The sequence below is a fragment of the Saccharomyces mikatae genome (assembly GCF_947241705.1).
Source record: "Saccharomyces mikatae IFO 1815 strain IFO1815 genome assembly, chromosome: 2".
NCBI lineage: Eukaryota > Fungi > Ascomycota > Saccharomycetes > Saccharomycetales > Saccharomycetaceae > Saccharomyces > Saccharomyces mikatae.
The window spans coordinates 402736-430438 of record NC_079257.1 but is presented as its reverse complement, the minus strand read 5'-3'; the positions used below and the strand labels follow the sequence as shown (position 1 = coordinate 430438).

Below are 27703 nucleotides of genomic sequence, written 5' to 3'. Positions count from 1 at the left end.
TCTTTACTCTGTATACTAATACTTTTCAAGATTTATCTTTTTTCTCTTATGTTGAAAAATAAGGGAAACTTCATATTGTTCTCTAACAAAAACAGAGTAATACGCAATTTACACAGCGAAAACCCTGGAGGACAAAAAGTTCCATATGTTCTATAAATCTATTTATATGTGTTGACAAACTAGATTTCGGAGCAGTAGTCCTGACTCAAGTTCTCTAATGGGGCTGTTTCGTGAAAACCACATTGTTCCGTTAAAATTTTTAGATTGTCCTGAGAAATTTTGGCAACCTTCTCATTGTATATACCACAGTATTCAAACGCATCCTTTGGTTTGATAGTCTTTCTACCGTTCTTCAGAACGTATTTGGTCAACGATAATGAGCATAAGACGGTGCCATTTTTGATTGTAAACCTACTCATAACATAAATCCATTTTTCATCCCAGCAAATAATTCTTGATGAAACCGAGTATTTTTGAAAAGGTTTAATCTCCTTCAAGAAGTTAGTGAAAACGTTAGCAACTGGAAGGTATGGATAATGCTTAGAATTTAGCATAAGTTTTTGGAAAATTTTGGACATCAAGGCACCTCTTGAAATATCTAATTCCGCGAAGTAGGTGCTATTGTTCTTATGGAAGTAAAAATCACATTCGAACGGAGAAGCATATGTATCCAGCTTGGTGTATGAAAAGCACCCGTATTCGTTTTCCTCGAGCTTCTTAATATTTTCTGTTTCTAATCCTGTTAACATGGGCAAGAATAAGGTTTCAGTAACATAATAATAAAACCTGAAAAAATATGCCCCAGGGAGTGACTTATATGAAGAAAGCAGGTATGCAGCAAAGAGCCACTTGAAAATAGTGCAATAATCCATTTTTTCCTTTCACTTTATTTGGTGTGCAGTTATTGAAAAGTAGTGTTTTCTCGAGAACTCTTGTAAAAGCAGAATGGATGACAATCCTGATAAACCTTACTTCAATACTATCTGAAAACGTATGACAGTGTTCACTCTTATAACCGTTATGTTTGAACATGATTATTGTCTCCTATGTGGGAAGAATTCAACGCCGGGTAATAAGTACTGTTCTGGTAAAACATTCGTTCTCAGATACAATAAGGAAGAAATCTTGCTTGATGACAGCATCTCTTACAAGTAATAAGCATAAGGGTGGAAATATCTCAGTAATTACTTCTTGTTCATCGGGATGATCGTTAGAGACACTATGATTAACGAGGTGGAATTGGAAAATAAGAGTGTGTTAGCCAATGAATCGAATATAATTAGCACATTCACAAGAAGGATAATAAAGGAGAAAAGCGGTAACTATCAGGTACTGAAGAGATCCATTGATGGAAAACTGGTGTACCCCGACGCCACTGGTATATCTTCTAATAGAGGTAACAAACTTCTTCAGAAGAGTGAGGCTGTGACAAGAAGAGACTTGAATAGTTCTAAACCGATTATTGAGCAAACTATCTTCTACAACGGTTCGGAGCATCGCCTGTTGCAAACAAACACTGTGGCTGACAGTAAAAGTAACAGAAGGTACAAGAGAATAAAATTCACACCCGATATCAACGTTGAGCCTGTGTTGATTGGTAATGATAAGCACATCGACGGAAGTGACGAGGAAGATGATTATATTACAGATGATTACTTTAACGAAGAAGAAGATGGAAATTTATCAAAAATAGTGAATGTAAAAGAGATTCTGACACCAATTCTTTCACTAGGAGATGTAATTAATCATAAGCCAATCTCGAGGACTTTTTCAAGCCCAATCTTAAAGAATTTGGCATTGCAAATAATTTTAATGATTGAAAGGGAACAAATGTCAGTTGTTAGATATTCCCAGTTTTTGGAAGTATTTTTAGGAGATCATCCTGAACCAATTTTTGAATCTAACTTGAACCTACCGCCTTATAATCACAATCTAACTTTGCCAGAGGATAGAGGAGTAAATGACGAAGTCGACAGTGGTTACAAATATGATATCAACGAAAATAATTTGAATGGTTCCATGAAAACGGAAGGTAATTGCACCAATAAGAAAACGGAAGAAATTGGAGAGGAAGATCCCTTCTTTGCGCTTCCAAGATTGGAACAATCCAATGCGCTGCTATCATTACTGCCATCCACATCCGGTTCTTCTTGTGTTTCAACATTGACAGCGACTGAAAAACAACAATTGAATGAGGAAATTGAATCTGCTCGACAGTTGTCGCAGATTGCGCTACAAAGAAATAAAGAGTTTATAAGAAACTTAAAAAAAATCAGAAAATCGGTAATAAAAGCTAATAGAATTAGAAGTAGAATATTAAGTTGGAGTCGGGAATTCTTGGGCATATCTGATGATGATATTACTATTCCGGTTGCTCTACGTGTTGTAAAAAGAGGTCTGATCAGCGCTACAACAAACAAGACAACAAATTTTGAAGAAGAGATAGAAAATACCATGGAAGACGGTGTTGCTGATGATAATGAACCCGATGAAGAAGCTAACAGAGCCTGAATTGATAAAAAAATTAATATTTGGGGAATAAGATAATGACATATATATTATTTAGCACGATTTACTATTAGTAATAATATTTTAGGATGGGTTCATCTTTTCTTTTTTGCTTCACCAACCGTTCGAAGTATAATCAATGACCTTTACAAAGTTCGGATCTGTTTCACCATTGACCTTGTCCTTATTTTCATTAAATATAGGAGTAACACAGTATTTGACGGTATCATCAAACAATTCATCGATGAGGTTCTTTAAATCTTTTCCAGTTTGTTTAAAATCTGGGAAAGCATTAATCTCCAGTAGCTTGACTTCATAATCTGAATCAATCAAAAAGTCTACACCATAAGTTTCAAATGCGTTCGGTAATGGCTGAAAGTTTAATCTATTTACGTTGACAGCCGCTAAGAAAACGTCATTCGTTATGCAATGGATCTGTTCCTTTATATCTGACTTTCTTTCATCTGGAATTTCTTCTATCGAATCAAACTCCAAAACAGAGGAGTTTTTATCCTTATTTTTGCTTTGTAGACATGTATTGGTCAAATGACACTCCAAATGTTTTAAATCTGTTACAGAATACGCATATGGATCTAGTGGCACAAATGGCTTAGCAGCGAATAGCGCTAGCATTCTATCATAAACAAAAACTTGCAAATCTCCTTTACAGACAACGTAACATCTTATGTGGAACTTTCTGTTATCCATGGATGGGAGTAATAACGGATTAGTTAAATATTCTTGTATAATAAAGTGGCGTAATTGGGAAATGTTAACTTTGTTATTATCCATAAATTCTCCATTTTTATCAGCAGAATCGTCGTCAATTTCACTCTCTTCAGCTTCGCTGTCTTCATCATCAAATGAATCAAAAATTGCCTGCAAGTCCCCAATTGTTTTGAATACTCTAATACCTTGACCCTTATCACTCATACTTGGTTTCACGATCCACCATTTGTCTTTACTTTCATTTTCCAGTTCTTGGCGTAATTCCCAGTTTTCATCTAATGCATCATCTAAAAATTCAGCATAGTCTAAATCAATAGTAAATGATTCTAAATATGATTTCTTCAAAATGGACTCTGGATGCTTCGCAGTATAAGTCTGTATGGTATGCGAAAGAAAATGCTTTCTAATTAATGCCTTTCTGTATATATAAGAATTGGTGAAATAATTATTTGGCAGTTCCATGAGTTTGTCCATATCTAATTGTTCATAGTCACCATAATGAAAAATCTTCATTTTGTTTTCATGTTTTTCGTTGTCAAATTCCGGTAAATCTGATACGATTTCCACGTGTGGCAAATACTTTTTTAGTGCACGAGTTAGAGGTTTGTATATATACTCCAATGGGTCTATACTTACCACTACAAGGTTCTTTGTCTTTGGTGAATTACTTTCTTGCTGAGCCAATTTCAATTCTCCAAGTAAATGATAGACACCCTTAAATGTGGCTTTCATTGGCGTGACACTGATCATCTTGGCTTCGATAACTTCGGCATCCGTTAAAACAGTCCTGTCCTTGTATTCGTCCATATAATGAATAGAATCCTTATGAGCACCAAATCTTGGAGCCCAGTTAAAAGAAATCGATGATGATTCGTTACCATCTTCAATCTCAGCAAAATTGTTCTCTAAGTTAATGTGGGGCCCGTTGAATATTGGAATCCATCTATTTTCCCAAATTGGTGCGTAGTAGACCTTCGTATTGTCATTTAAACTCTCCACTAAAGGAACATTAATACTATATAAATCTGTCTTTGGGTCCCAGTTGTTTACAAGATAATTGATAACGTCTAAAGATCTCTTGGAAGCCTTTTCCATTAGCAGCGGAGAGACGCTTTTTAATCCATTAAAGTAGGCCCAGGATACAGCAATGGCCTTTGTATTTCCAGTAATAACGGATTCCATTGCACCTCCCACAGTACCCGATGATGTAATATAAGCAGCGGATGTATTTCTACCAACATTTGGACCTGATAGTACTATATCGAAACGTTTATTAGACAATAGATGTAGACCGATGTTTGCACACGATGCTGGAGTTCCATCAATCAAAACCCACTCAATTGCATCTTTTGGAATTTCTGCATTAAGAACGTAAGGTAATTTGGAGTTTTCTGACTTAATTTGCGGCTGGATAAATGGACCCCAAAAAGTATTATCCTCAGAGTCAACTTTCGAATATACAAATTGAGCAGTCAAATTTTTACCAGCAAGGTGAGCTTTACCCACCCATGATTTCTGAACGTGGGGCACACAAACTGTGATTTCCCATTCAGGATAATTTCTCTTTATATACTGAATAAAAGGCCTGATGTATGGCGAGAATTGATCGCTCAAGGGGCCATCATCGTTAGTTATTAAAACTCGCATCTTGGCAGGACTAATTTTTATACTTATATAATAACGTTAAAAATGAAGTGAGAGTAACAACGTTTAACTCAATTCTTTCGATGAACTTGATCTAGTTTTTCTGGTTATCCCATCACCTATATTTTTTACTTTTACCAAGCTAAAGAAGCGAAGGAAAAAAAGGGAAAATCAAACCCTCCTTGTATGGTAACGGAAGAAAGCATGATATTATTTCCTATTTCAGCTGGAAAAATTAAAGTAAGATAGTGTTTCTGTTTTTATGTCCGCAAACTTATCTTTACATATCCAGATAATAAGTTACTACTCGTAGGTATGAGTTGAAAATCACAAGCTAAGTAATAATTACGAAGAACGTGATCCAACTTATTGCGTGGCCGCTCTCTCTAATAGCTGCTTCAATCACTCTTTTACACATACTCATTTACCAACCGAAATATCATGTTACAAGAATTTTGTTAACTTGGTGTCAGTTGCGTAACAATAATAACCGTCGAAAGTTATTCTTACAGGAAGCCGGTATTAGAGGGATTAAAGGAGATGCTTTCAACTAATATGTGCTTCCAAGTTGTCCTATCTGCGCTGCTTTAACATTTATCGAATAAGCGGACGTCATTTTTATTCAAACAAAACTACAAGGTTTATTAGTGGTTTTCTTCTGTGTGCATGAAGAAATTTATATTGATTTAGCACGTTTTCGCATGTAAAGTTATAGTTGTTATCCCAAGGAAAAAAAAGGAAGAGGCTAAGGGGGTTAATCCAATAGTCATTGTTTAAACAAAGCAACAACACTTTCGCATTCACACGTGGGTTCTTAAGAGACCGAATATATGATTCTGGTCGTCTTTGGAAGAGATTCCACATGTCAGCATATCAAACTGGTTTCCCTACTGGTCAAGATATACTCGTTTGGGATAGAAATAAACATTCCCAAGTTGTCAAGTGAGACATATATAAGGGTTCAAGTTTTGCTATATCAAGCTCAATATGCCTTTGATTCTCTCTGGATGAAGACCAACAGATATCACAGTGACAAACTCGAGATTATCAATGTTCAATTCGATTCTTTATTCGATTTTAATCGCGTCCTTGGTTAATGCAAGCACAATCCCTCTAGGTAAGATGGCCGACATTGCCAAGATTGGTACACAAGAAGATATCTTCCCATTCTTGGGTGGTGCCGGTCCATATTTCTCTTTCCCTGGAGATTACGGTATTTCTCGTGATTTGCCTGAAGGTTGTGAGATGAAACAATTGCAGATGATTGGTAGACATGGTGAAAGATACCCCACTACTAGTAAGGCTAAGTCTATCTCTAAAACATGGTATAAGCTAAGTAACTATACCCGCCAATTCAACGGCACGCTCTCATTTTTGAATGATGACTACGAATTTTTCATTCGTGACGCTAACGATTTGGAAATGGAAACTACTCTTGACAACTCAGTCGATGTTTTGAACCCATACACTGGTGAGATGAATGCCAAGAAACATGCTCGTGAATTTTTGGCCCAGTACGGTTACATGGTTGAGAATCAAACCATGTTCGCTGTTTTTACGTCCAATTCTAAGAGATGCCATGACACTGCTCAATATTTCATTGACGGTTTAGGTGACCAATTCAACATCTCCTTGCAGACCGTTAGTGAAGCTATGTCCGCTGGTGCCAACACTTTGAGTGCTTGTAACTCATGTCCTGCTTGGGACTACGATGTTAACGGTGACATTTTGGAAAAGTATGATACCACATATTTGGACGACATTGCCAAGAGATTAAACAAGGAAAACAAGGGTTTGAACTTGACCTCAACTGATGCTAACACTTTGTTTGCATGGTGTGCATACGAATTAAATGCCAGAGGTTACAGTGATGTCTGTGATATCTTTACCAAAGACGAATTGGTCCGTTACTCCTATGGCCAAGATTTGGAAACCTATTATCAAGAAAGTGCAGGCTATGACATTATTAAATCTGTCGGTGCCAACTTGTTCAACGCTTCTTTGAAGTTGATGAAACAAAGTGAAATAGAAGACCAAAAGGTTTGGTTGAGTTTCACCCATGATACCGATATTTTGAACTATTTAACTGCAGTGGGAATTATTGATGACAAGAACAATTTGACCGCTGAGTACGTTCCATTCATGGGCAACACTTTCCACAGATCCTGGTATGTTCCTCAAGGTGCCCGTGTTTACACTGAAAAGTTCCAATGTTCGAATGATACCTATGTCAGATACGTCATCAACGACGCTGTCGTTCCAATTGAAACCTGCTCCACTGGTCCAGGTTTCTCTTGTGAAATAAATGATTTCTACGACTATGCGGAAAAGAGAGTGACCCGTACTGATTTTTTAAAGGTTTGCAACGTCAGTAGCGTCAGCAACTCTACTGAATTAACATTCTACTGGGACTGGAACACCACCCATTATAATGCCAGTTTACTGAGACAATAGTTTGTGTAGCTAGAATAGTGTTGGGAAATAAGTACGAATACCTATTTTTTTTACTAATGCTGCCGAAGGTTTGAAATCTACACATTGATCTTAAACAGTTAGTCGGATTATTCCGTCCTAGTCTTCAGGTAGGATCCATATATTATATCAGAATAATAGTCGCCGCGTAGGCACGTTCTTGATTTTTAGAAGAAAACTTTAAGTGCATATGCCGTATAAGGGAAACCCAAAGAACTGGCATCGCAAAATGAAAAAAAAGAAGAATGAAAAAATTTTTAATTGGGATTGCCAATTTAGGAAAAAGTAAACAGATTCAAATCATCAGACGGAACAAATATAAGCACTTGTGTTTGATCAATGGAACCAAATCATATCTCATACGCTAGAAGAGATTGAGTAATATCAAATAAACAAAAAAAACAAAGACCATTCAAAATAACAATGTTCAAGTCTGTTGTTTATTCAGTTTTAGCCGCTTCTTTGGTTAATGCAGGCACAATCCCTCTAGGTAAGATGGCCGACATTGCCAAGATTGGTACACAAGAAGATATCTTCCCATTCTTGGGTGGTGCCGGTCCATATTTCTCTTTCCCTGGAGATTACGGTATTTCTCGTGATTTGCCTGAAGGTTGTGAGATGAAACAATTGCAGATGATTGGTAGACATGGTGAAAGATACCCCACTACTAGTAAGGCTAAGTCTATCTCTAAAACATGGTATAAGCTAAGTAACTATACCCGCCAATTCAACGGCACGCTCTCATTTTTGAATGATGACTACGAATTTTTCATTCGTGACGCTAACGATTTGGAAATGGAAACTACTCTTGACAACTCAGTCGATGTTTTGAACCCATACACTGGTGAGATGAATGCCAAGAGACATGCTCGTGAATTTTTGGCACAATACGGTTACATGTTGGAAAACAAAACTAGCTTCCCAGTGTTTGCCTCCAGTTCTGAGAGAGTTCATGATACCGCTCAATATTTCATTGACGGTTTAGGTGACCAATTCAACATCTCCTTACAAACTGTTAGTGAAGATGAATCTGCTGGTGCCAACACTTTGAGTGCTGGTTATGCATGCCCTGCTTGGGATGAAGACGCCAACGATGACATTTTGGAAAAGTATGATACCACATATTTGGACGACATTGCCAAGAGATTAAACAAGGAAAACAAGGGTTTGAACTTGACCTCAACTGATGCTAACACTTTGTTTGCATGGTGTGCATACGAATTAAATGCCAGAGGTTACAGTGATGTCTGTGATATCTTTACCAAAGATGAATTGGTCCGTTATTCCTATGGCCAAGACTTGGTCTCCTTCTACCAGGATGGTCCAGGTTATGATATGATCAAATCTGTTGGTGCCAACTTGTTCAATGCTTCTTTGAAGTTGATGAAACAAAGCGAAGTCCAAGACAACAAGGTTTGGTTGAGTTTTACCCATGACACCGATATTTTGAACTATTTAACTACGATAGGTATTGTTGACGACAAGAACAATTTGACCGCTGAGTACGTTCCATTCATGGGCAACACTTTCCATAAGTCCTGGTACATTCCTCAAGGTGCCCGTGTTTACACTGAAAAGTTCCAATGTTCCAATGACACCTATGTCAGATACGTCATCAACGACGCTGTCGTGCCACTCGAATCCTGCTCCACTGGTCCAGGTTTCTCTTGTGAAATAAAGGACTTCTACGACTACGCTGAAAAGAGAGTGGCCGGTACTGATTTCCTAAAGGTCTGTAACGTCAGCAGTGTCAGTAACGTCACTGAATTAACATTCTACTGGGACTGGAACACCACCCATTACAATGGTACTCTACTAAAGCAATAGTTTGTAACTACATAGAAATTATAATCTAAATACCCATATTAATTTTTTATCTCCATATTACCATAAGTTGAAAACTGTTGCACATTCTTCGGAAACTACTAAAAAAGTGTAATTCTTGTTTCGAACATCGTACAAAAAACGACGTAGTATATATGTACGTTGGTTTCCTAATTAGGCACAACTGTATTGTGTGTCACGTAGCATCAGTTTCTATTATAAAGGAAAACTTTACTGATGTAATATGCAGGAGAAAACAATAAGCGCATATGCCGTATTAGGAAACTCGAAGAACTAGTGTCGCAAAATGGAAAAAAATAAGAGTTAAGAGAAAATAGGTCATTATTCCAATTTAGGTAATGTAAACAGCCTGAAATGAATGGATAAATCGTATATAAATTGTCAATGCTTATAGGATGAGGTTTGGCTCGATTATCTCTTTTTTAGAGGAAGAACATCAGCATATTAAGTGTCATTTGGAACAACTATGTTCAAGTCTGTTGTTTATTCAGTTTTAGCCGCTTCTTTGGTTAATGCAGGCACAATCCCTCTAGGTAAGATGGCCGACATTGCCAAGATTGGTACACAAGAAGATATCATTCCCTTCTTGGGCGGTTCTGGGCCATATTTCTCTTTCCCTGGAGACTACGGTATTTCTCGTGATTTGCCTGAAGGTTGTGAGATGAAACAACTACATATGTTTGCTAGACATGGTGAAAGATATCCTACTTTCAGCAAAGGTGCAACGCTCTTGAAAACCTGGTACAAGTTATCCAATTATACTGGTACATACAATGGCTCATTGTCATTTTTGAACGACGATTATGAGTTTTTTATTCGTCATCATGATGACTTGGAAATGGAAACCACACTTGCCAATTCTGATGACGTTTTGAATCCATACACTGGTGAAATGGATTCCAAGAGACATGCTCGTGAATTTTTGGCACAATACGGTTACATGTTGGAAAACAAAACTAGCTTCCCAGTGTTTGCCGCCAGTTCTGAAAGAGTTCATGATACCGCTCAATATTTCATTGACGGTTTAGGTGACCAATTCAATATTTCCTTGCAGACTGTTAGTGAAGCTATGTCTGCTGGTGCCAACACTTTGAGTGCCGCTAATTCTTGTCCGGCTTGGGATGGAGATGCTTTCGATGATATTTTGAGTCAGTACGATACTACATACTTGGATGATATTGCCAAGAGATTAAACAAGGAAAACAAGGGTTTGAATTTGACCTCAACTGATTCCGACAACTTGTTTGCATGGTGTGCATACGAATTAAATGCCAGGGGCTACAGTGATGTCTGTGATATCTTTACCAAAGATGAATTGGTCCGTTATTCCTATGGCCAAGACTTGGTCTCCTTCTACCAGGATGGTCCAGGTTATGATATGATCAAATCTGTCGGTGCCAACTTGTTCAATGCTACTTTAAAGTTGATGAAACAAAGCGAAATGCATGATTTAAAGGTCTGGATGAATTTCCTCCACGATTGTGATATTTTAAACTACTTGACCACCGTAGGAATCATCGATGACAAAAATACTTTGACTGCAGACCACGTTTCATTCATGAACAACACCTACCGCAAGTCTTGGTATGTTCCTCAAGGTGCCCGTTTCTACACTGAAAAGTTCCAATGTTCCAATGACACCTATGTCAGATACGTCATCAACGACGCTGTCGTGCCACTCGAATCCTGTTCCACTGGTCCAGGTTTCTCTTGTGAAATAAATGACTTCTACGACTACGCTGAAAAGAGAGTGGCTGGCACTGATTTCCTAAAGGTCTGTAACGTCAGCAGTGTCAGTAACGTCACTGAATTAACATTCTACTGGGATTGGAACACCACCCATTACAATGATACTCTACTAAAGCAATAGTTTGTAACTACATAGAAATTATAATTTAAATACCCACATTAACAATTGCAACATTCACTTCACATAGGGTAACGAGTTTGAACATTATTCAGCGTTAGACAAAAAAAGTTCAACCGAAGGGAATATATGCATCAAGTGCACATTGTAGTATTCATTCGTAGTTGCTCCAGCGATAAACCTTCAAAATAGTAAAGCAAAGATGTCCTTATTTTTAAACGCTCTAAAGGGCAACCAGGAAGTGTCCCAGGAGAAGCTAGATGTGGCAGGCGTGCAATTCGACGCGATGTGCTCTACTTTTAACACTATTCTTAGAACATGTCTTGAGAAGTGTATTCCACATGAGGGGTTCGGTGAGCCTGACCTCACGAAGGGGGAACAGTGTTGCATAGACAGATGTGTGGCGAAGATGCACTACAGCAACCGTCTTATCGGTGCATTTGTACAGACACGAGGGTTTGGACCAGAGAATCAACTACGACATTATTCACGATTTTTGCCAAAGGAGGTGGCCGAAGAGTCCAAGAATTAGCTGTAAATAGAACGAGCATTGTGTGTGATTTTTGCATGTAAAGTAGTCGACATGTATAGCAATATAACCTGTGTATACAATTAGACATCCTAATGTGTTACCCGCATTGATATCACGTGTATTCCCCTCACCCGTTTTTGGTGTTTTTTTTGTTTTTTTAGGTGGCGCGGCGACTATAAAGCACAGCAAGTGAGGTTGAGGCAATAGTGGGAGTTTGCAGTATGGGAGACAGCTCCTAACACCAAGCTGAAAAACGACTTTTTCGCAAAGTATGTAAGGCGCTGGGTGGTCCCACCGGACCACAATAGGCTTGGCAAGAACATATAGTTTGGCTCAGCTAGAACAGGATGCAGCTAAGGGCTACTCTCCTCTTTATAGGAGGTTAGAAAGGGGTAAATGAACATGGTTACTTTCATAAGTCAGCTGTAACAAAAATTATGGCACAAAAGGTAAGGAAATCCGGATATGACTTAGTGGTAGTAGCATAGCCGCCCATATTGGTATGCTTAATTTCAGGTTAGCATGGGAGCTTTCCACTATGGTATTCTCAATCATGCTTCCTATCCCGCAGGCCCTCCTCCTTTGTTTATCGTAACACACGGCAAGAGTACTAACTAAATAGTTTTAGACCTTTAACATACATAACTAGCGCTATGGCCACAACCAAGGAACCAAAGCAACCAAAGGAACCAAAGAAAAGGACTACCAGAAGAAAGAAGGATCCTAACGCCCCCAAGAGGGGACTGTCGGCGTATATGTTCTTTGCTAACGAGAACAGAGATATTGTCCGTTCTGAGAACCCCGACGTGACTTTCGGCCAAGTGGGCAGAATATTGGGTGAGAGATGGAAGGCTTTAACAGCCGAAGAGAAGCAACCTTATGAATCCAAAGCACAAGCTGACAAAAAGAGATATGAGTCCGAAAAGGAGTTGTATAACGCTACACGTGCCTGATTTTACGGTCCATTATTTTTTATCTCCAACGTCCTCTCGAAATTTTGGAAAGAAGTTTTGTAGGCTGGATTATGTGTTGTTATTATTATTATTATTATTATTATTATTATTATTATTTTACTTATATATCCTTCTTTTTTCTTATGTATTCTCTTTCTTTTTGCACAATATATGCTGATACTTCATGTCTTAAGTGGTTCACATTTTTCTACTCAATCGAAGGCATCAGAACGCGAAACGCGTAACAATTATTTTTTTATTTTCGACTCATGGTTTTCGTACTTTCTTTCCTGCACTAACGTAAAATTTTATATAAGAAACATTTTTACTTTAGCCTTTCTTTCTTTCTTCTTATTACTCTCGCTTTCCCTTTATCCGTTCTCATTGACAACGGTAATTTGCAAGCATATAAGCACATAGGTGGAAGAGAAATAATGTTAGAAGCCAAATTTGAAGAAGCATCCCTTTTCAAAAGAATCATTGATGGTTTTAAAGACTGTGTTCAATTGGTCAATTTCCAATGTAAGGAAGACGGTATTATAGCACAGGCTGTGGACGACTCAAGAGTTTTGTTGGTCTCTCTGGAAATAGGTGTCGAAGCCTTCCAAGAATATAGATGTGACCATCCTGTTACGCTAGGTATGGATTTAACGTCGTTAAGTAAGATACTACGTTGTGGTAACAATACCGATACATTGACATTAATTGCTGATAACACGCCAGATTCCATCATCTTATTATTCGAAGATACCAAAAAAGATCGTATAGCCGAATATTCTCTGAAATTGATGGATATCGATGCTGATTTCTTGAAGATTGAAGAATTACAATACGACTCCACTTTATCCTTACCATCGTCTGAATTCTCTAAGATTGTTCGTGATTTGTCCCAACTGAGTGATTCTATTAATATCATGATCACTAAGGAAACAATCAAATTCGTCGCAGATGGTGATATCGGTTCAGGTTCGGTCATAATAAAACCATTTGTAGATATGGAACATCCTGAAACAAGCATTAAACTTGAAATGGATCAACCTGTTGATTTGACGTTCGGTGCTAAATACCTATTGGATATCATTAAAGGTTCTTCGCTTTCTGACAGGGTCGGTATCAGATTATCCAGCGAAGCTCCTGCATTATTCCAATTCGACTTGAAGAGTGGGTTCCTGCAATTTTTCTTGGCTCCTAAATTTAATGATGAGGAATGAATGATAAAATATCAATATAGTTGTATACTAAAAAATAATAAACCAAAAAACAGTAATATCAATTTTCGAATGAGAATTAATATATAATAAATGAAGAGAGAATGCGTTATATATCAGCCTATTATGTAGCCTCCACTGTATTAATTACATATACCACACGTCAATCTAACGAGCACATTACTTTTGCTATAAACCCTTCCAAGTGGAATATCGCCTTGTTCCCAAGTGATAGTCTTTCGTCAAAAATGCTTGAATATTCAATGATGGATGTTTTATTCTCGATATTTAGGGTTTCCACATCCAATAATGAGAACGTCAGTTCTTTTAAGATAATATTTGCCGGTATGCAATGAGCTAACAAGTCGTAGAGAACAGCTCTACATTCAATCAATGAATTAACAGATCTCTCTTTCACAATTTTCCTCGTTAGTTTCTGAATCACGATAATCCAATCTGGCTTAATAATAGAGTTACTGCTTTTCAATGTTAATTCATTGTTTAATGCCATAGACTCAAGCATCAACAGCGAGACTCGCAAATTACCATTCGACTGGTTGGCAATCCTTTGCAAAATTTCATTTGATTCTAAATGTATTCTTTCATTCGTTACCACATCCGACAAAATCTTTGAGATCTCGCTATCACTTGGTGCGGGACAACGAATCAATAGACAACGTGATTTTATAGGAGCGATTATAGGCGACATGGAATCACAAATCATAATCAACCTAATGTTCTTAGAGTACTTTTCCATAGTACGCCTTAAAGCGGCTTGGGCGTCCTTTGTTAATGAGTTCGCCTCATTAATAATAACACATTTATATCTATGGGCCAATCCATCTTTGGAGTCCTGGAAGTCAACTTGTTCCATTTGAGCCACTTCCTTCAATAGCTCTTGAATGACAATTCTATCATTGTTACCCATATCACTTGGTGTGATCTCTAAATGGTATGGTGAACTAACTACATTTAATTCTAGTTTTCTGTTCGAGGCCGTAACAAATTGTCTAACATCAATTTTCAATCTATAAACCCCTGGCCCGAATATGGATTCTAATAACGCCATACAGCGTGTTTTCTTGCCCGTACCATTTGGTCCATATAGCAAAAGATGAGGCAAATCACGAGGTTGATCAGATAAAGATTTGAGGAAATCCGTCAACTCTTCATTATGCGAAAGTGCGTTCAACGACTTAGGTCTGTATTTATCAACCCACAGTGACATTATTCGTGTTCCTCTGATTTTTGTTCTTCTTGCACCATATTGCAAATGAAAAGTCTATTTTATGTTCAGAAGAACGAAAAAATCGCGTTAAAATACTCAAGAGGCGACACACCGTAGTGCTTTTGGAAAAGTTTCCCCAACAAGAGATACACACAGCATTGGTTCGCTGTATAAATTTAATGGCATTATTCTATATCTATTTTAACAGACTGACTGATTATAACTTTTCATGGCTTTACGAAGCACAAAACATTTTCTTGCGTTTTATTTATTTCTTCTTTTGCAGGATCTTTTTCTGACTTTTTTCACTCTGCGAGAAGAATTTCATTTTTCCCACTAAGGACGGAACAAACAAGGGCACTTTTCTTTATTTGTTTTTTTCTCTTGTTGTTTTCAGACCAAAATATTTCAGTATTGTATCGATCTAAGATACTGTAAAAGGTTTGTGGTAGAAATTTGTTGCCCACATTCTTCAACTAGTGTATAGTTTTTTTCGCAGCTACGATTGATTTCTTTGACAATATCCCTTTTTCCCCATTGCTGTTGTTTTAATAAGGGAAGCTGGAAATAGGGGGCTCGAAAGATATTTGAACGATCGCTTTAATAACTGTTCTTATCAACTTTAACCTTTTTTAAAGATCAGTATCGTTTTCGGCCAGTATATGACTGTTTTGTTGAACAAATCTAAAAAAATAAAAACAAACACTGCAAGTCAAGCATATAATGTCGCAGACAATTACATCGTTAGATCCGAACTGTGTTATTGTATTCAACAATACTTCAAGTGCTAATGAGAAAAGTTTGCGCATTGAATTCAAACGTTTAAACATTCATTCTGTCATCGAACCCGGCCATGATTTAAAGACGAGTTATGCGTTCATTAGAATTCAACAGGATGATGCGAAGCTGCTTTTTTCGTTTTTACAAAATCTGGACTTCATTGAATCGATTATACCATATCACGATACTGAGCTGTCCAATGATTTGCATAAACTGATCTCTAAAAGCAAGTCAAAAATATTAGAGACTCCAAAACAGTACGAGCTGTATAACTTATCGAATTTAACCAATAATCCGAAACAGGCCTTATATTTTGCATTCTTACAAAGCTATATAAAATGGTTGATTCCTTTCTCCTTTTTTGGGTTATCGATTAGATTTTTATCTAATTTTACATATGAGTTCAATTCCACATACTCATTGTTCACCGTTTTATGGACTCTATCGTTTGCAGCGTTTTGGCTTTACAAATATGAACCATTCTGGTCTGATAGATTGAGTAAATACTCTTCATTTTCTACCGTTGAATTTCTTTGTGATAAGCAGAAAGCCCCAAGAAATGCCGGTTCAGTAACCATGTTGAAAAAATGGTGTTTCATTCCCATTGCTTTGCTCTTCGGTACTGTATTACTATCGTTTCAGTTATATTGTTTCGCATTGGAGATTTTCATCAAGCAAATATACAACGGTCCATTTGTTTCTATTTTATCATTTTTGCCCACTATATTAATTTGCACGTTTACTCCAGCTTTAACGATAGTTTATAACAAATATTTTGTAGAACCAATGACGAAATGGGAAAATCATAATAGTGTTTCGAGTGCCAAAAAATCTAAAGAAGCAAAGAACTTTGTTATTGTTTTCTTGTCCAGTTATGTTCCGTTATTAATTACATTATTCCTTTACCTTCCAATGGGACATTTGTTAACGACTGAAATAAGAGTCAAATTCTTTAATGCCTTCTCAATGTTGGCCCGTTTACCTACCCATGATTCTGATTTTGTTATTGATACAAAGCGTTATGAAGGCCAATTTTTCTATTTTATTGTCATCAATCAAGTGATTCAATTCAGCATGGAAAATTTTGTTCCAAGTCTTGTCAGTATTGTCCAACAGAAAATCAATGGACCAAATCCTAACTTTGTCAAAGCCGAGAATGAAATCAGCAAGAATCAACTAAGTCCATCCGATATGAAAATCTGGTCAAAGATTAAATTGTATGAAACAGACCCATGGGGAGCAACATTCGATCTGGATGCAAACCTTAAGAAGCTCCTTTTGCAATTTGGGTATCTCGTCATGTTTTCTACAATTTGGCCACTAGCTCCATTCATCTGTCTGGTAGTTAATTTGGTTGTTTATCAAGTCGATCTAAGAAAAGCTGTTCTTTACAGCAAACCTGAATATTTCTCTTTTCCGATTTACGACAAGCTGTCCTCCGTTTCCCTAACCAAAAAATTGACGGTTGGTTTGTGGAACTCTGTCTTGGTTACTTTTGCCATCTTAGGTTCCGTCATCACCGCCACATTGACCTATATGTATCAAAATTGCAATCTACCAGATGTCGGCGTTCGTACTTCGATTCAGACGAACAAGCTTTGGTACCTCGCAAATCCAATGAATCATTCATGGACAAATATTGTATTATATGCAGTTTTTATCGAACATGTCAGTATTGCCGCTTTTTTCCTGTTCTCTAGTATTTTGAGATCTTCCCATGATGATGTTTCAAACGGCATTGTGCCAATGAATGTGATAAACGTGCAAACCTCCTCCAAACAAGAATCTTTTGAGAATATTCCTTCTCCTAATTTCAGCTCTGATAACGAGAAAGAATTAATTCAAAGAAGAAGGCCTTCCAAAGAGAGTTTGCCTCATGAAGCCAACGGGGAACAGCCTGTCTCTGATGCAAAGGGCTTTGAGACACAAGATATTGCACCATTCCAAAATGATCCATCCTCTTTATCCTCTACCTCACCATCATCCTCCTCTTCGTCTGCTAGCGGAGCCGATGCACCCAAATCTGTAGACAATAATACAGCTGAATCTTCTGGTGAAAAGCCATTGGCCTCAGATAACAGCGAAAAGAGAAACTCTTTGGTGAAAGTGCCAACCGTTGGATCATATGGGGTTGCAGGCGCTACATTACCTGAAACGATCCCAACCTCTAAAAACTACTACTTGAGATTCGACGATGATGGAAAATCTATTAAGGACGTGAAATCCAGTGCAGAAGCTTCGAACGTCACCAATATCAACGCTTTAGACACTAAAAGTAAGCTTTTGCCTAATGGCAACGCCTCAGACGCACTCAGGAGAAAAATTGATCAAATACCAAAAATTGCTGTCACTGGCGGTGAAGGTAACGATGACAGCCAAGTCAAGGACGACCATACCACGAAAACCCCTGTATCAAAGGATGTGAACATCAAGCCCGTTGTCGCTACAAGTGTTAATGATGTTCAGTCTAAGGCTTCAATGACTACTGAGCAAACGAAGAGGACTGAGGTGAGTAATAAGAACGGCCCAACAAGATCAATTTCCACGAAGGAAACGAAAGAATCTACAAGACCATCGAATAACAATACCACCATTAATGCTACTCAACCCCACCACCACAATCACCACCACCACAATCACAATCGCGATGCAGGAGCAAAGAATGTCACGAACAATGCCAAGACGACTGAATCCTCTTCTTCTTCATCCGCGACAAAAGAAAAGCCAAAACACAAAAAGGGGTTATTGCATAAGCTAAAAAAGAAACTCTAAAAAACACTTCAAGATACTGACTAAAAATCTTATTTTTTATATTTTGGTGACATTAAGTTAATATGTATTCTTTTTTTTTTAAGCGTCTATATTTTACCTCTAATTTTACAACAATGTTATCATGTCCTTTGTAAAGCACTTTTCGGCGAATAGAAAGACAAGATTCTGTTTCTTTGTCCATGGTCCCCTACTCTACTCTTCATTACGTACGTTAACCATACCATTATCTCCAGGGGGCCTAAACTAAACAGAGCAGTTCTTCCGCTTTTTTTTCTTTTAACCGCGGCTTCTATCAGGAGACTTTTCTGGAAAAAAGAGAGAGGCTGAAAATTATCAACAGCGGTGTAAAAGTCTGGACCGGTCTAAATTCTAGGGGTGGAATAGAAAGTAGAAGATCTCGGTGTAGATCTAAAACGGAAGAAAAGAGTGAGTGATCCGGTTTTCCATGGAAGCAAATCGAAAAATAAGGCGATGCGATTCTGTAAACGGGACTTTCATTAGCATGTGAAATCTACTAAAAGAAAGTTATCTTCGGTACCCTTTCCATCTATGTGTGAGAGTGGCCGGTTATTTACAGAATACAATGGTAAATGATAGGGGTAAACTCAACTATGATTGCAACTACAATATCTTGATTCTGTTGAATATGTTTCTCATGTTCTTAATACGGCGAGTTACGTCAGTGTATGTATGTATACATACACGATATCCAGATTCCTTTTTCCTCTTTTAACCCGCACTTCATTTCGCGCTTTTTTTGTTGGTTTGGCCCCCATTAATAATCTGATCTGGGCTTCTCCTGGCAATAAGTAGTTATCACCGGACCATCTCATTTTTATAAAAGGGACATTGGATTTGCGGTTTCGTTTTTTATGAAGAACGGACTGATCTTGACTGTAGAAGGTTCAAAGTTCTCCAAGAACAAATAAATTACGCCACATTATAATATGTCGTCTGCTCTATACAAACAAAACACAAATTTTACTCATTCTACTGGTTCCTTTTTGCAAAGTGCACCTGTTGAATTGACCACAGTTAGTGGGTACCAGGAGTTTTTGAAGAAACAGGAGAAGAAGAAAAATGAGATTCAGACAGTGTTAAGCGAGGATAAATCGCATGGTTATGTGCTAAAAGATGGTGAAGTCATTGCTAATATCATAGGGGAGGCTAAAGATTACCTCTTAGATTTGGCCGGTCAGGTTTGAATGAATGGACAAATATTCATTACATACATTCTTATGTCACGTACGGCTCTATTTGTGTTGGTTTTTTCTTTTGCTGGGCGGTGGTTTTACTTTTAGTTATTGGCTCGTATATCTGGCATATTTCCTATAGGGGGGAAAGCAAAGCGCGAATAATGGATAGAGTTTACTGAGCTCTTTTGATACTTAGCTTCACTAACAGAGAAAAAGAGAAAAAAAAATATGAGGGTAATGCTGTCTATAAAGTTCTTACGATCTCTTTCTCCTCTTCATATAGAGCATTGTTGTTGCTTTAACATATTTGCGTGCTTTTGATGTTTTTATACAAATTTAAGATAATTGTTATGAATGTGTGAGCACAAGCTGGCACATAGTTCGTATACGTATATGATTTTATAAAATCGTTACATTCATCTTCGTACCTGTACAGTTTGCCATTGTTCCTGCCTTGAATTTGAAAGGGCTCTATAACCTTTTCTTTTATTTTTGAGGGCATCTCAAATGGAGCATCTACGATTGGGAAGATCAACGAAGTCTGACGGACGAATTCCGTAACTCTTCTCTGCTATTATTCATTCTTGTACAACCCCCTCCCAAGGGAGCGGTAGGGGAAGTAGTTACATATGAGAAAGGGTCCTCTTTTCTCCAGTAAGATCAGGGCAGGGGCGCGCGCTGCTGTGCGTTTGCTCTATGCAAGGCACTATTTTTCTGCGCAGGCGACTGCGAGCCGTTTGAATATCACGTACTTAATTTTTATTACGATGCCCTTAGCATCCCTTTATAAATAAGAGTGTAAGGTATCGCTGCTTAAATTGGAAAGGAAACTAGTTGTCCTTTTCCTTTAGAGTTTCACTCGTTCGCAATTGATAATGCTTCTTCTTGGTTTCAAAAGTACTCAAATCAGCTGCGTAAAATTGAGCATCTTTGTTATATGATTATGCTTTCTTCATCTTCAGAATATATAGGTTCTGTAGAAATCTTTATTGAAAACACTTCTTTTTTCAGCAAGAGTTTTTTCTCTTTGTTAGAAGCGGAAATTTTGGTGGGAAAAGAAGGATGGCACCATAAGTCCTTTTCTGAAAGTTCTTTTACCTCCCCCATTTGAATTTGACCATGGAAACGTCACAGAAAAAATTCAACTAACCACGATTAGACTGTTTTTTTCCAACTCAAAAACATCAGCAATCATTGGAAGAAATGGTGAAATGCTTAAAAAACTTATGCATGAAAATGACGTTCGAATAGCTGCCTCGAAGCATTATCTACCAGATAGAGAAGATAGAGTATTGGAAGTCCAAGATTAACCATTCGCCATTTTTAAAGCTTGGCTGCAAATTTCTCAGTTAAATATAGAATCAAAATCAAAAAACTCTTCTGGTAGTATACATCTGGAAAGGAAATATTTTCCTCATCTCGCTAAGGCGCCAAGAGGTTCTGTTAATAGACCGGTTGAATTTAAAACCACAGTCTTGATTCGAGAAGAATTTGTCGGAGCTCTTGTAGGTAAGAGCGGTAGCAGAATCGCCAATTTAAGGAAATAGACGGAATTAAAATAATAATAGAGAATAAAAGTAGTGTTAAAGAGAAATCTGCGGGTGAACAAGTTTTTATTATCATAGGAAATCTAGAAAGAAACGTTATAATCGCCGAAAAAATGATACTCAAAAATTTGGAAACTGAAAGACGTCAAACTAATTTCTCAAGAATGCCCCCGGGCAACAACACCTGATTTGCAAATTTATTTAGTTGTGCTCTGTAATAAAAATTTAAACGAAAGGTGATACATATCTTTCCTATTAGTTTTCCTTCTATAAACAAGTTTGTGGCGAAAATCAGATCGATATAAATGAGGGGACACCCAGAAAAGGAAACTCCTCTTCATCTAAAAGATCATTTGAATCTTTTGCCAAACAATATCATTTGCAATTGGTCATACATGGAGATAACACCTGCACCTGCAACACTTCTCAAGATATTTGCCGCGCAGCCTTTGAATAATGAGCTCACTCCTTCGGCTGCCACGATCTTCTTAAGACAATCCATAGCACCATTATACTTAACCGCTTGACCTGAAGTCATCATCATTCTTCTTCTAACTGTGTCCAATGGGTAAGAACATGTCGAAGCACCAGTTGTAACCACCCAACCCAACAAAAATGAAGCCAAGAATGAACCATCTAATGAACCAGTTAGTACCAGCGGCTTGAGAGAATCGAACATACCGAAATATAGTCCTCTATAAACCACAATACCGACTACCGATGGCATAAAACCTCTGTATAATCCTGCAATCCCATCTGATTTTAAAGTCTTTTTATAAACATCAATTAACCCATTGAATTGACGCGTACTGCCCTTTTTAGAAGACTTGGCATCAGCGGCCAGTCTTGTTCTCGCAAAATCTAAGGAATAAACAAATAATAAAGAGAGAGCACCGGCAGCACCACCAGAAGCTAGATTACCTGCAAACCATTTACCATAGCCTTCTTCTTTTTTAAAACCAAACATTAGTTTGATTTTATCTTTAAAAGCAAAGTTCAAAGCTTGAGTGGGAAAATAACGAATAACATTAGCAGTATTTCCTCTCCAAAAGGAGATTAGTCCTTCTTGCTTAGCAGTTCTCCTGAAGCAATCTGCGATACCAGAATACTTCTTTTCCAAAGTGCCTTGCTTGATCATTTCATCTTGGTTTTGAATCAAGATCTTGACTCTCTCGATGGGTGATGCCGCCGTCTTAGCGACTGCCGCACTCACACCACCCATCAAGAAATTGACTAAAAAGTTTGATTCTTGCTGATTACCGTTATTACTCATTGCTTTTCAAAGACTATTGTATCAGTGTAATTTGACCGTTTTCAATTGACTTAGTTGTACACACACTACTTGTTCCAGTTGCTACTTAGAATCATTTAAGTGTGTGATATATACAGGCCAATTCCTGACAGAAGAACAATGGAAAATACATCTCAAGAAATTTCAAGTTTATTTAAAGGCAACCGAACAATGAAAAAGAAGGGAAAAAAAAACTCTATTTCAAAATTAGTCAATACATTAAGGATGAAAATGGCTGCCAATATTTTGTATAATACACCCATGTATTTTACCATCCATACATTCTTAAAACCACTTTTTTTCGGAGACTTTTTTTTTTCATTATCATTTGATTTCCGTCATGTCGCTGGTAAATAATAATAGCATGTTTTCTGCTAAGAGTGTAGACTCGAGAGAGCGCGACACTCCGTGTAAAATTTAGTTTTTTTTTCCGAAACTCCCTCTACGAAAGGTAACACGCTGGCTGGGGCCTGTAATTTTCCTTCAACATCATCTCCGGTGGACTTCCTTCCCTGTCCCTTCCGGGAGGGAGGTGGTCGTAGCCTGAAGCCATTTTCTTGCAAACTGCGATAGGCATCGATCGAAATTCTCTGGTGAGAAGACAAAAAAACGAGTAGGTTTGAATAGTAATCAACATTAATATAAGAGATTTATTTCCAAATCTTTTCTATAGAAAACTGACTAAAAACTCCAAAGCAAAAATGTATGTGATGCAGCGTTTAATGATTTAATGAAAGTTTATCAGGAATAAGATGGAATTACTATAATAGATTTTATCACTGAGGTGTATAAGTCCCACGGGATATCACCCTAAACGTTTACATTACTTAGGAATGATGTGGGTAATTTATACAGTAGAACTGAAGAGATCTGTATTTGTTTGATCATGAAAACGTTGGTAAAGAAAGATGCTTATATCATCGAAAATTTTGGAGTTACTAATTGAAAAAGAAGACTTCATTTATATATGGCAAAGATTGCGCATGAAAATAAATGAAGCCACGAGAATGTAAAAATCCAACATTGATACCATTCATAGTATAATTTGCATCCAACTATTTTCAGTATCCCAATATACAGCATCTACTATTTAAAAGCACTCAAAGTTACTCCAATTTCATTCTCCTAAGTAAGCATTAGAGTAGTTGTTAACTTAATTTCTGTCTTCTCCCATTAAGTAAACTTTTCTTACGGAACAATAATAACTAACATTGATTTTAACAGGGCTAACTTACGTACTCAAAAGAGACTTGCCGCTTCTGTCGTCGGTGTCGGTAAGAGAAAGGTTTGGTTAGACCCAAACGAAACCTCTGAAATTGCTCAAGCCAACTCCAGAAGTGCCATTAGAAAATTGGTTAAGAACGGTACCATCGTAAAGAAGGCCGTTACCGTCCACTCGAAATCTAGAACCAGAGCCCATGCCCAATCCAAAAGAGAAGGTCGTCACAGTGGTTATGGTAAGAGAAAGGGTACCAGAGAAGCCCGTTTGCCATCCCAAGTTGTCTGGATCAGAAGATTACGTGTCTTGAGAAGATTATTGGCCAAGTACCGTGACGCTGGAAAGATCGACAAGCACTTGTACCATGTTTTGTACAAGGAATCTAAGGGTAATGCTTTCAAGCATAAGAGAGCTTTGGTTGAACACATCATTCAAGCTAAGGCTGATGCTCAACGTGAAAAGGCTTTGAACGAAGAAGCTGAAGCTAGAAGATTGAAGAACAGAGCTGCTCGTGACAGAAGAGCTCAAAGAGTTGCTGAAAAGAGAGATGCTTTATTGAAGGAAGATGCTTAAATTCTTACTAATTATTTTGGCTTAATGTACAAACTCAATAAATAAACAGATAGCAATACCTTCAGTATTATATATGTATTTACATATACCTACATAAACAAAACCCATTTTTCTAATATTCTCACTTCATATGAATAGATAATGGTCCTTTTCACAGACAATAATTGAGCTCGAACTGATACCATCAGGCAGCTTACCAGAAATACCTAATATTTTGCTTCGCTAAGGGATAAGTTAAACTCGCGACATAGGCATAAATATATACATACGTAAAATTGATCTATCAAAAATGTAAACGAACTTAAAATAGACCTTCAATCTCACCGTCTTCATCAACCTCCACTGCCATATAACCGGCATACGTCGATAGACCTGGTATAGTTTGTATTTCGGCTGCTAGAGCATACAAATAACCCGCACCGATTGAAGCTCTAACATCCCTAATGGGGAATGTGAAACCAGTAGGAACACCCTTCAGTGATGGATCATGGGATAGGGAATACTGTGTTTTAGCGATACATATAGGAAGGTTGCCAAAGCCCTGTTCCCTATAAGTGTCTATCTTTTTTTGGGCTTCTGGTGAAACTTCGATCTTTGCCCCACCATACATTTTTTGAACGATACTGGTAAGCTTGTCTTCGATGGAGTCATTAACATCATACAAAAACTTGAAGTTCTTTGGTTCTTTTGTTGCATCAACTACTGCATGTGCCAAGTCCAGTGCACCTTTACCACCTTCCATCCAGTGATTAGAAGTAACGGCATGTGATGCCCCCGCATTCAAAGCTGCTTTCTTGATTACCTCAATTTCCGCATGTGAGTCTGTTTCAAATCTGTTGATTGCTACAACGACTGGAATTCCAAAAGTTTTGATGTTTGCAATCTGCTTAATTAAATTACTAACACCCTTGGCAACAAATTCAATGTTTTCTTCTGTGTATTCCTTTGGTAATGGTTGTCCTGGCTTAACATTAGGGGCACCTCCGTGAGATTTTAATGCTCTCACTGTTGCGACCAAGACAACAGCATCTGGTACTAATCCGGAGGAACGACACTTGATATCAAAAAATCTTTCACCACCCATGGCAAAATCGAAACCTGCCTCAGTAACGACGTAGCCAGGTTCATGGATGTTCTCATTACTTAATGGATTCTTCACTGAACCTACAAGCTTCAACGCCATCAAGTCTGCAATGACTGATGATGCACCAATAGAAATATTGGCGAAAGGACCAGCATGAACCATTACTGGCGTACCCTCTAAAGTTTGCATCAGGTTTGGCTTTATAGCATCGCGTAATAATGCAGTCAGAGCACCGGTACATCCAATGTCTTCTACAGTTACTGGTTTATTATCGTAATCGGCACCAATAACCATACGTCCGATCCGAATCTTCATTTCTTTCAAGTTTTTGGATAAAGCTAAAACAGCCATCAGTTCAGAAGCAACAGTTATATCAAATCCAGTAGTCCTTGTAAATCCTTTTTCAGTGGCGGCTTCTCCAATAGTAATCTCCCTTAACATTCTGTCATTGATATCGACTACTCTTCTAATAGTAATAGTGTCAGGATTAATGTTTAATCTAGCAAATTTTTTAATTTCTTCAGACGTCAAACTATCAGGGTCTTCTTTGTTAATACCTAATCTTCTAAGCCTTCTTTGCATGGATGGGGTAAACTTTCTTATGCCATTTTTCCTTGGAACTAATCTCCTATAAAAGGTACTATCATTCTTCTGAGTAGCCTCATGGAACATTCTAGTGTCAATGGCGGCAGCAAGCAAATTATTCGCGGCCCCAATCGCATGAATATCACCGGTCAGATGTAGGTTGAACTCGTCCATAGGAATAACTTGAGCATAGCCACCACCGGCAGCACCACCTTTGACACCCAGAGTTGGGCCCAGAGATGGTTGTCTAACGTTGGCAATGGATGGCTTGCCTAAGTGGGCGGATAAAGCTTGCACCAACCCCATGGTCGTAGTTGACTTACCTTCGCCCAATGGGGTTGGAGTGATACCTGCAACAAGAACGTATTTTCCATTTTCGCGAGATTCTAACCTTTTAAGAATGCTTGGAGAAATCTTCGCTTTATAGTGTCCGTACAATTCTAATTCGTGGGAATGTATTCCCAATTCATCAGCCACTTGGTTGATATGCTTGGGGCTTTGGGCTCTTGATATATCGATATCTGAAGGAACTGGGGTTTTCAAGTGTAGGGGAAGAGGTTTAATAACTGGAAGTTTTTCGGACTCCACAAACTGCCTTTTGGCAGCTAATAGCACATTGGAAACAAGCATGGCCACAGTCATTGGTCCCACTCCGCCGGGAACGGGGGTGATATAAGATGTTTTTTCCTTCACAGAATCAAATTCAACATCACCAACTAATTTTTGGCCGCTTTTCTTACTACTATCAGGAATATAGTTGATACCAACATCAATAACAACGGCGCCTTCTTTGATCCAGTCCGCTTTGACATATTGAGGAATACCACAAGCTGCGATAACAATATCGGCTTGTGAGACTACTCCTGCGATGTTCTTTGTATGACTGTGACAGATGGTGACAGTCGCGTTGGCATTCTTCAACAACGAAGCAACTGGATTTCCAACAATACTGGACCTGCCTAGCACAACGGCGTTCTTACCATCTAACTTGACGTGAGCTTCGTTAAGCAATTTTATACAACCATGAGGAGTACATGGTATGAAGTATGGTTTACCGCCTTTTTTAGCCAACTCACCAGCATTATATCTATGAAACCCATCGACATCTTTTTTGAAATCAACGGCATTAGTAATAGTTGTTTCGTCCAAGTGACCCGGTAATGGTAACTGAATTAGCAATCCATGGATTGATTCATCATCGTTGATGTCACTAATTTTCTTCAAAAGCTCAAGCTCTGTAATTTCTGCTGGTAACTTTTCTATGATGCAGTCTACACCACTGTCTTTCGAAGCTTTCAGCTTCATTCTCACGTAGGTGGAGGAATCCGGTCTACCTCCAACTTGGATGATTTTCAAGGTGGGATTGAAATTTGGATGTTTAAGCTTAATGGCTTGTATCTCGTCATTAGCTTCTTTACGAATAGACTGGGCGAGTTTCTTACCAGAAAGAATGTGGTACTCTGAGGCATGCAGAGTTGGTAAAACTCTGAAGCGGTGAGTGTGCCATTTGGCTTGTCGGAACGCTCTAGAGTTTCTCAATATGGATAGTCTCGACAACATTTTCCCTCAGTTTCAGTTATCTGAAAGACGAACGAATCAAGATGAAATAAAAAGTTATGTAAGAGAGATTACGACACTAGGACTTGTTTTTCTCGGTGCATGTTGGTTGA

The 27703-nt window shown here is 38.0% G+C and overlaps 15 protein-coding genes across 15 annotated transcripts; 10 read left to right on the top strand and 5 right to left on the bottom strand.

Moving 5' to 3' along the window:
* Positions 1-179: 179 nt before the first annotated feature.
* On the bottom strand, positions 180-872 carry SMKI02G2070 (uncharacterized protein; the record flags this gene model as incomplete). The annotated part of the gene is made up of 1 exon (XM_056223475.1): positions 180-872. The coding sequence occupies one exon, from the start codon at positions 870-872 to the stop codon at positions 180-182; it is 693 nt and encodes a 230-aa protein (XP_056080453.1).
* A 331-nt stretch (positions 873-1203) lies between these two features.
* Positions 1204-2511, top strand: RXT2 (Rxt2p; the record flags this gene model as incomplete). Its single annotated transcript, XM_056223463.1, has 1 exon — positions 1204-2511. One exon carries the CDS (start codon positions 1204-1206, stop codon positions 2509-2511), a length of 1308 nt encoding a protein of 435 aa, XP_056080452.1.
* Positions 2512-2622: 111 nt separating this feature from the next.
* Positions 2623-4884, bottom strand: PBY1 (putative tubulin tyrosine ligase; the record flags this gene model as incomplete). The annotated part of the gene is made up of 1 exon (XM_056223452.1): positions 2623-4884. One exon carries the CDS (start codon positions 4882-4884, stop codon positions 2623-2625), a length of 2262 nt encoding a protein of 753 aa, XP_056080451.1.
* A 1047-nt stretch (positions 4885-5931) lies between these two features.
* SMKI02G2040 (histidine phosphatase family protein) lies at positions 5932-7335 on the top strand (the record flags this gene model as incomplete). The annotated part of the gene is made up of 1 exon (XM_056223441.1): positions 5932-7335. The coding sequence occupies one exon, from the start codon at positions 5932-5934 to the stop codon at positions 7333-7335; it is 1404 nt and encodes a 467-aa protein (XP_056080450.1).
* A 441-nt stretch (positions 7336-7776) lies between these two features.
* Positions 7777-9180, top strand: SMKI02G2030 (histidine phosphatase family protein; the record flags this gene model as incomplete). The annotated part of the gene is made up of 1 exon (XM_056223430.1): positions 7777-9180. One exon carries the CDS (start codon positions 7777-7779, stop codon positions 9178-9180), a length of 1404 nt encoding a protein of 467 aa, XP_056080449.1.
* A 484-nt stretch (positions 9181-9664) lies between these two features.
* Positions 9665-11068, top strand: SMKI02G2020 (histidine phosphatase family protein; the record flags this gene model as incomplete). Its single annotated transcript, XM_056223419.1, has 1 exon — positions 9665-11068. One exon carries the CDS (start codon positions 9665-9667, stop codon positions 11066-11068), a length of 1404 nt encoding a protein of 467 aa, XP_056080448.1.
* Positions 11069-11267: 199 nt separating this feature from the next.
* TIM12 (Tim12p) lies at positions 11268-11597 on the top strand (the record flags this gene model as incomplete). Its single annotated transcript, XM_056223408.1, has 1 exon — positions 11268-11597. One exon carries the CDS (start codon positions 11268-11270, stop codon positions 11595-11597), a length of 330 nt encoding a protein of 109 aa, XP_056080447.1.
* A 653-nt stretch (positions 11598-12250) lies between these two features.
* NHP6B (high-mobility group nucleosome-binding protein) lies at positions 12251-12550 on the top strand (the record flags this gene model as incomplete). The annotated part of the gene is made up of 1 exon (XM_056223397.1): positions 12251-12550. One exon carries the CDS (start codon positions 12251-12253, stop codon positions 12548-12550), a length of 300 nt encoding a protein of 99 aa, XP_056080446.1.
* A 434-nt stretch (positions 12551-12984) lies between these two features.
* On the top strand, positions 12985-13761 carry POL30 (proliferating cell nuclear antigen; the record flags this gene model as incomplete). The annotated part of the gene is made up of 1 exon (XM_056223386.1): positions 12985-13761. The coding sequence occupies one exon, from the start codon at positions 12985-12987 to the stop codon at positions 13759-13761; it is 777 nt and encodes a 258-aa protein (XP_056080445.1).
* Positions 13762-13921: 160 nt separating this feature from the next.
* On the bottom strand, positions 13922-14986 carry RFC5 (replication factor C subunit 5; the record flags this gene model as incomplete). Its single annotated transcript, XM_056223375.1, has 1 exon — positions 13922-14986. The coding sequence occupies one exon, from the start codon at positions 14984-14986 to the stop codon at positions 13922-13924; it is 1065 nt and encodes a 354-aa protein (XP_056080444.1).
* A 723-nt stretch (positions 14987-15709) lies between these two features.
* Positions 15710-18538, top strand: IST2 (Ist2p; the record flags this gene model as incomplete). The annotated part of the gene is made up of 1 exon (XM_056223364.1): positions 15710-18538. One exon carries the CDS (start codon positions 15710-15712, stop codon positions 18536-18538), a length of 2829 nt encoding a protein of 942 aa, XP_056080443.1.
* Positions 18539-19485: 947 nt separating this feature from the next.
* Positions 19486-19743, top strand: SMKI02G1950 (uncharacterized protein; the record flags this gene model as incomplete). Its single annotated transcript, XM_056223352.1, has 1 exon — positions 19486-19743. One exon carries the CDS (start codon positions 19486-19488, stop codon positions 19741-19743), a length of 258 nt encoding a protein of 85 aa, XP_056080442.1.
* Positions 19744-21630: 1887 nt separating this feature from the next.
* Positions 21631-22554, bottom strand: AAC3 (ADP/ATP carrier protein AAC3; the record flags this gene model as incomplete). The annotated part of the gene is made up of 1 exon (XM_056223341.1): positions 21631-22554. The coding sequence occupies one exon, from the start codon at positions 22552-22554 to the stop codon at positions 21631-21633; it is 924 nt and encodes a 307-aa protein (XP_056080441.1).
* Positions 22555-23273: 719 nt separating this feature from the next.
* RPL19A (60S ribosomal protein eL19) lies at positions 23274-24364 on the top strand (the record flags this gene model as incomplete). Its single annotated transcript, XM_056223330.1, has 2 exons — positions 23274-23275; positions 23797-24364. Coding segments are annotated over 2 exons (570 nt in total).
* A 301-nt stretch (positions 24365-24665) lies between these two features.
* Positions 24666-27593, bottom strand: MIS1 (trifunctional formate-tetrahydrofolate ligase/methenyltetrahydrofolate cyclohydrolase/methylenetetrahydrofolate dehydrogenase MIS1; the record flags this gene model as incomplete). Its single annotated transcript, XM_056223319.1, has 1 exon — positions 24666-27593. The coding sequence occupies one exon, from the start codon at positions 27591-27593 to the stop codon at positions 24666-24668; it is 2928 nt and encodes a 975-aa protein (XP_056080439.1).
* Positions 27594-27703: the final 110 nt, after the last annotated feature.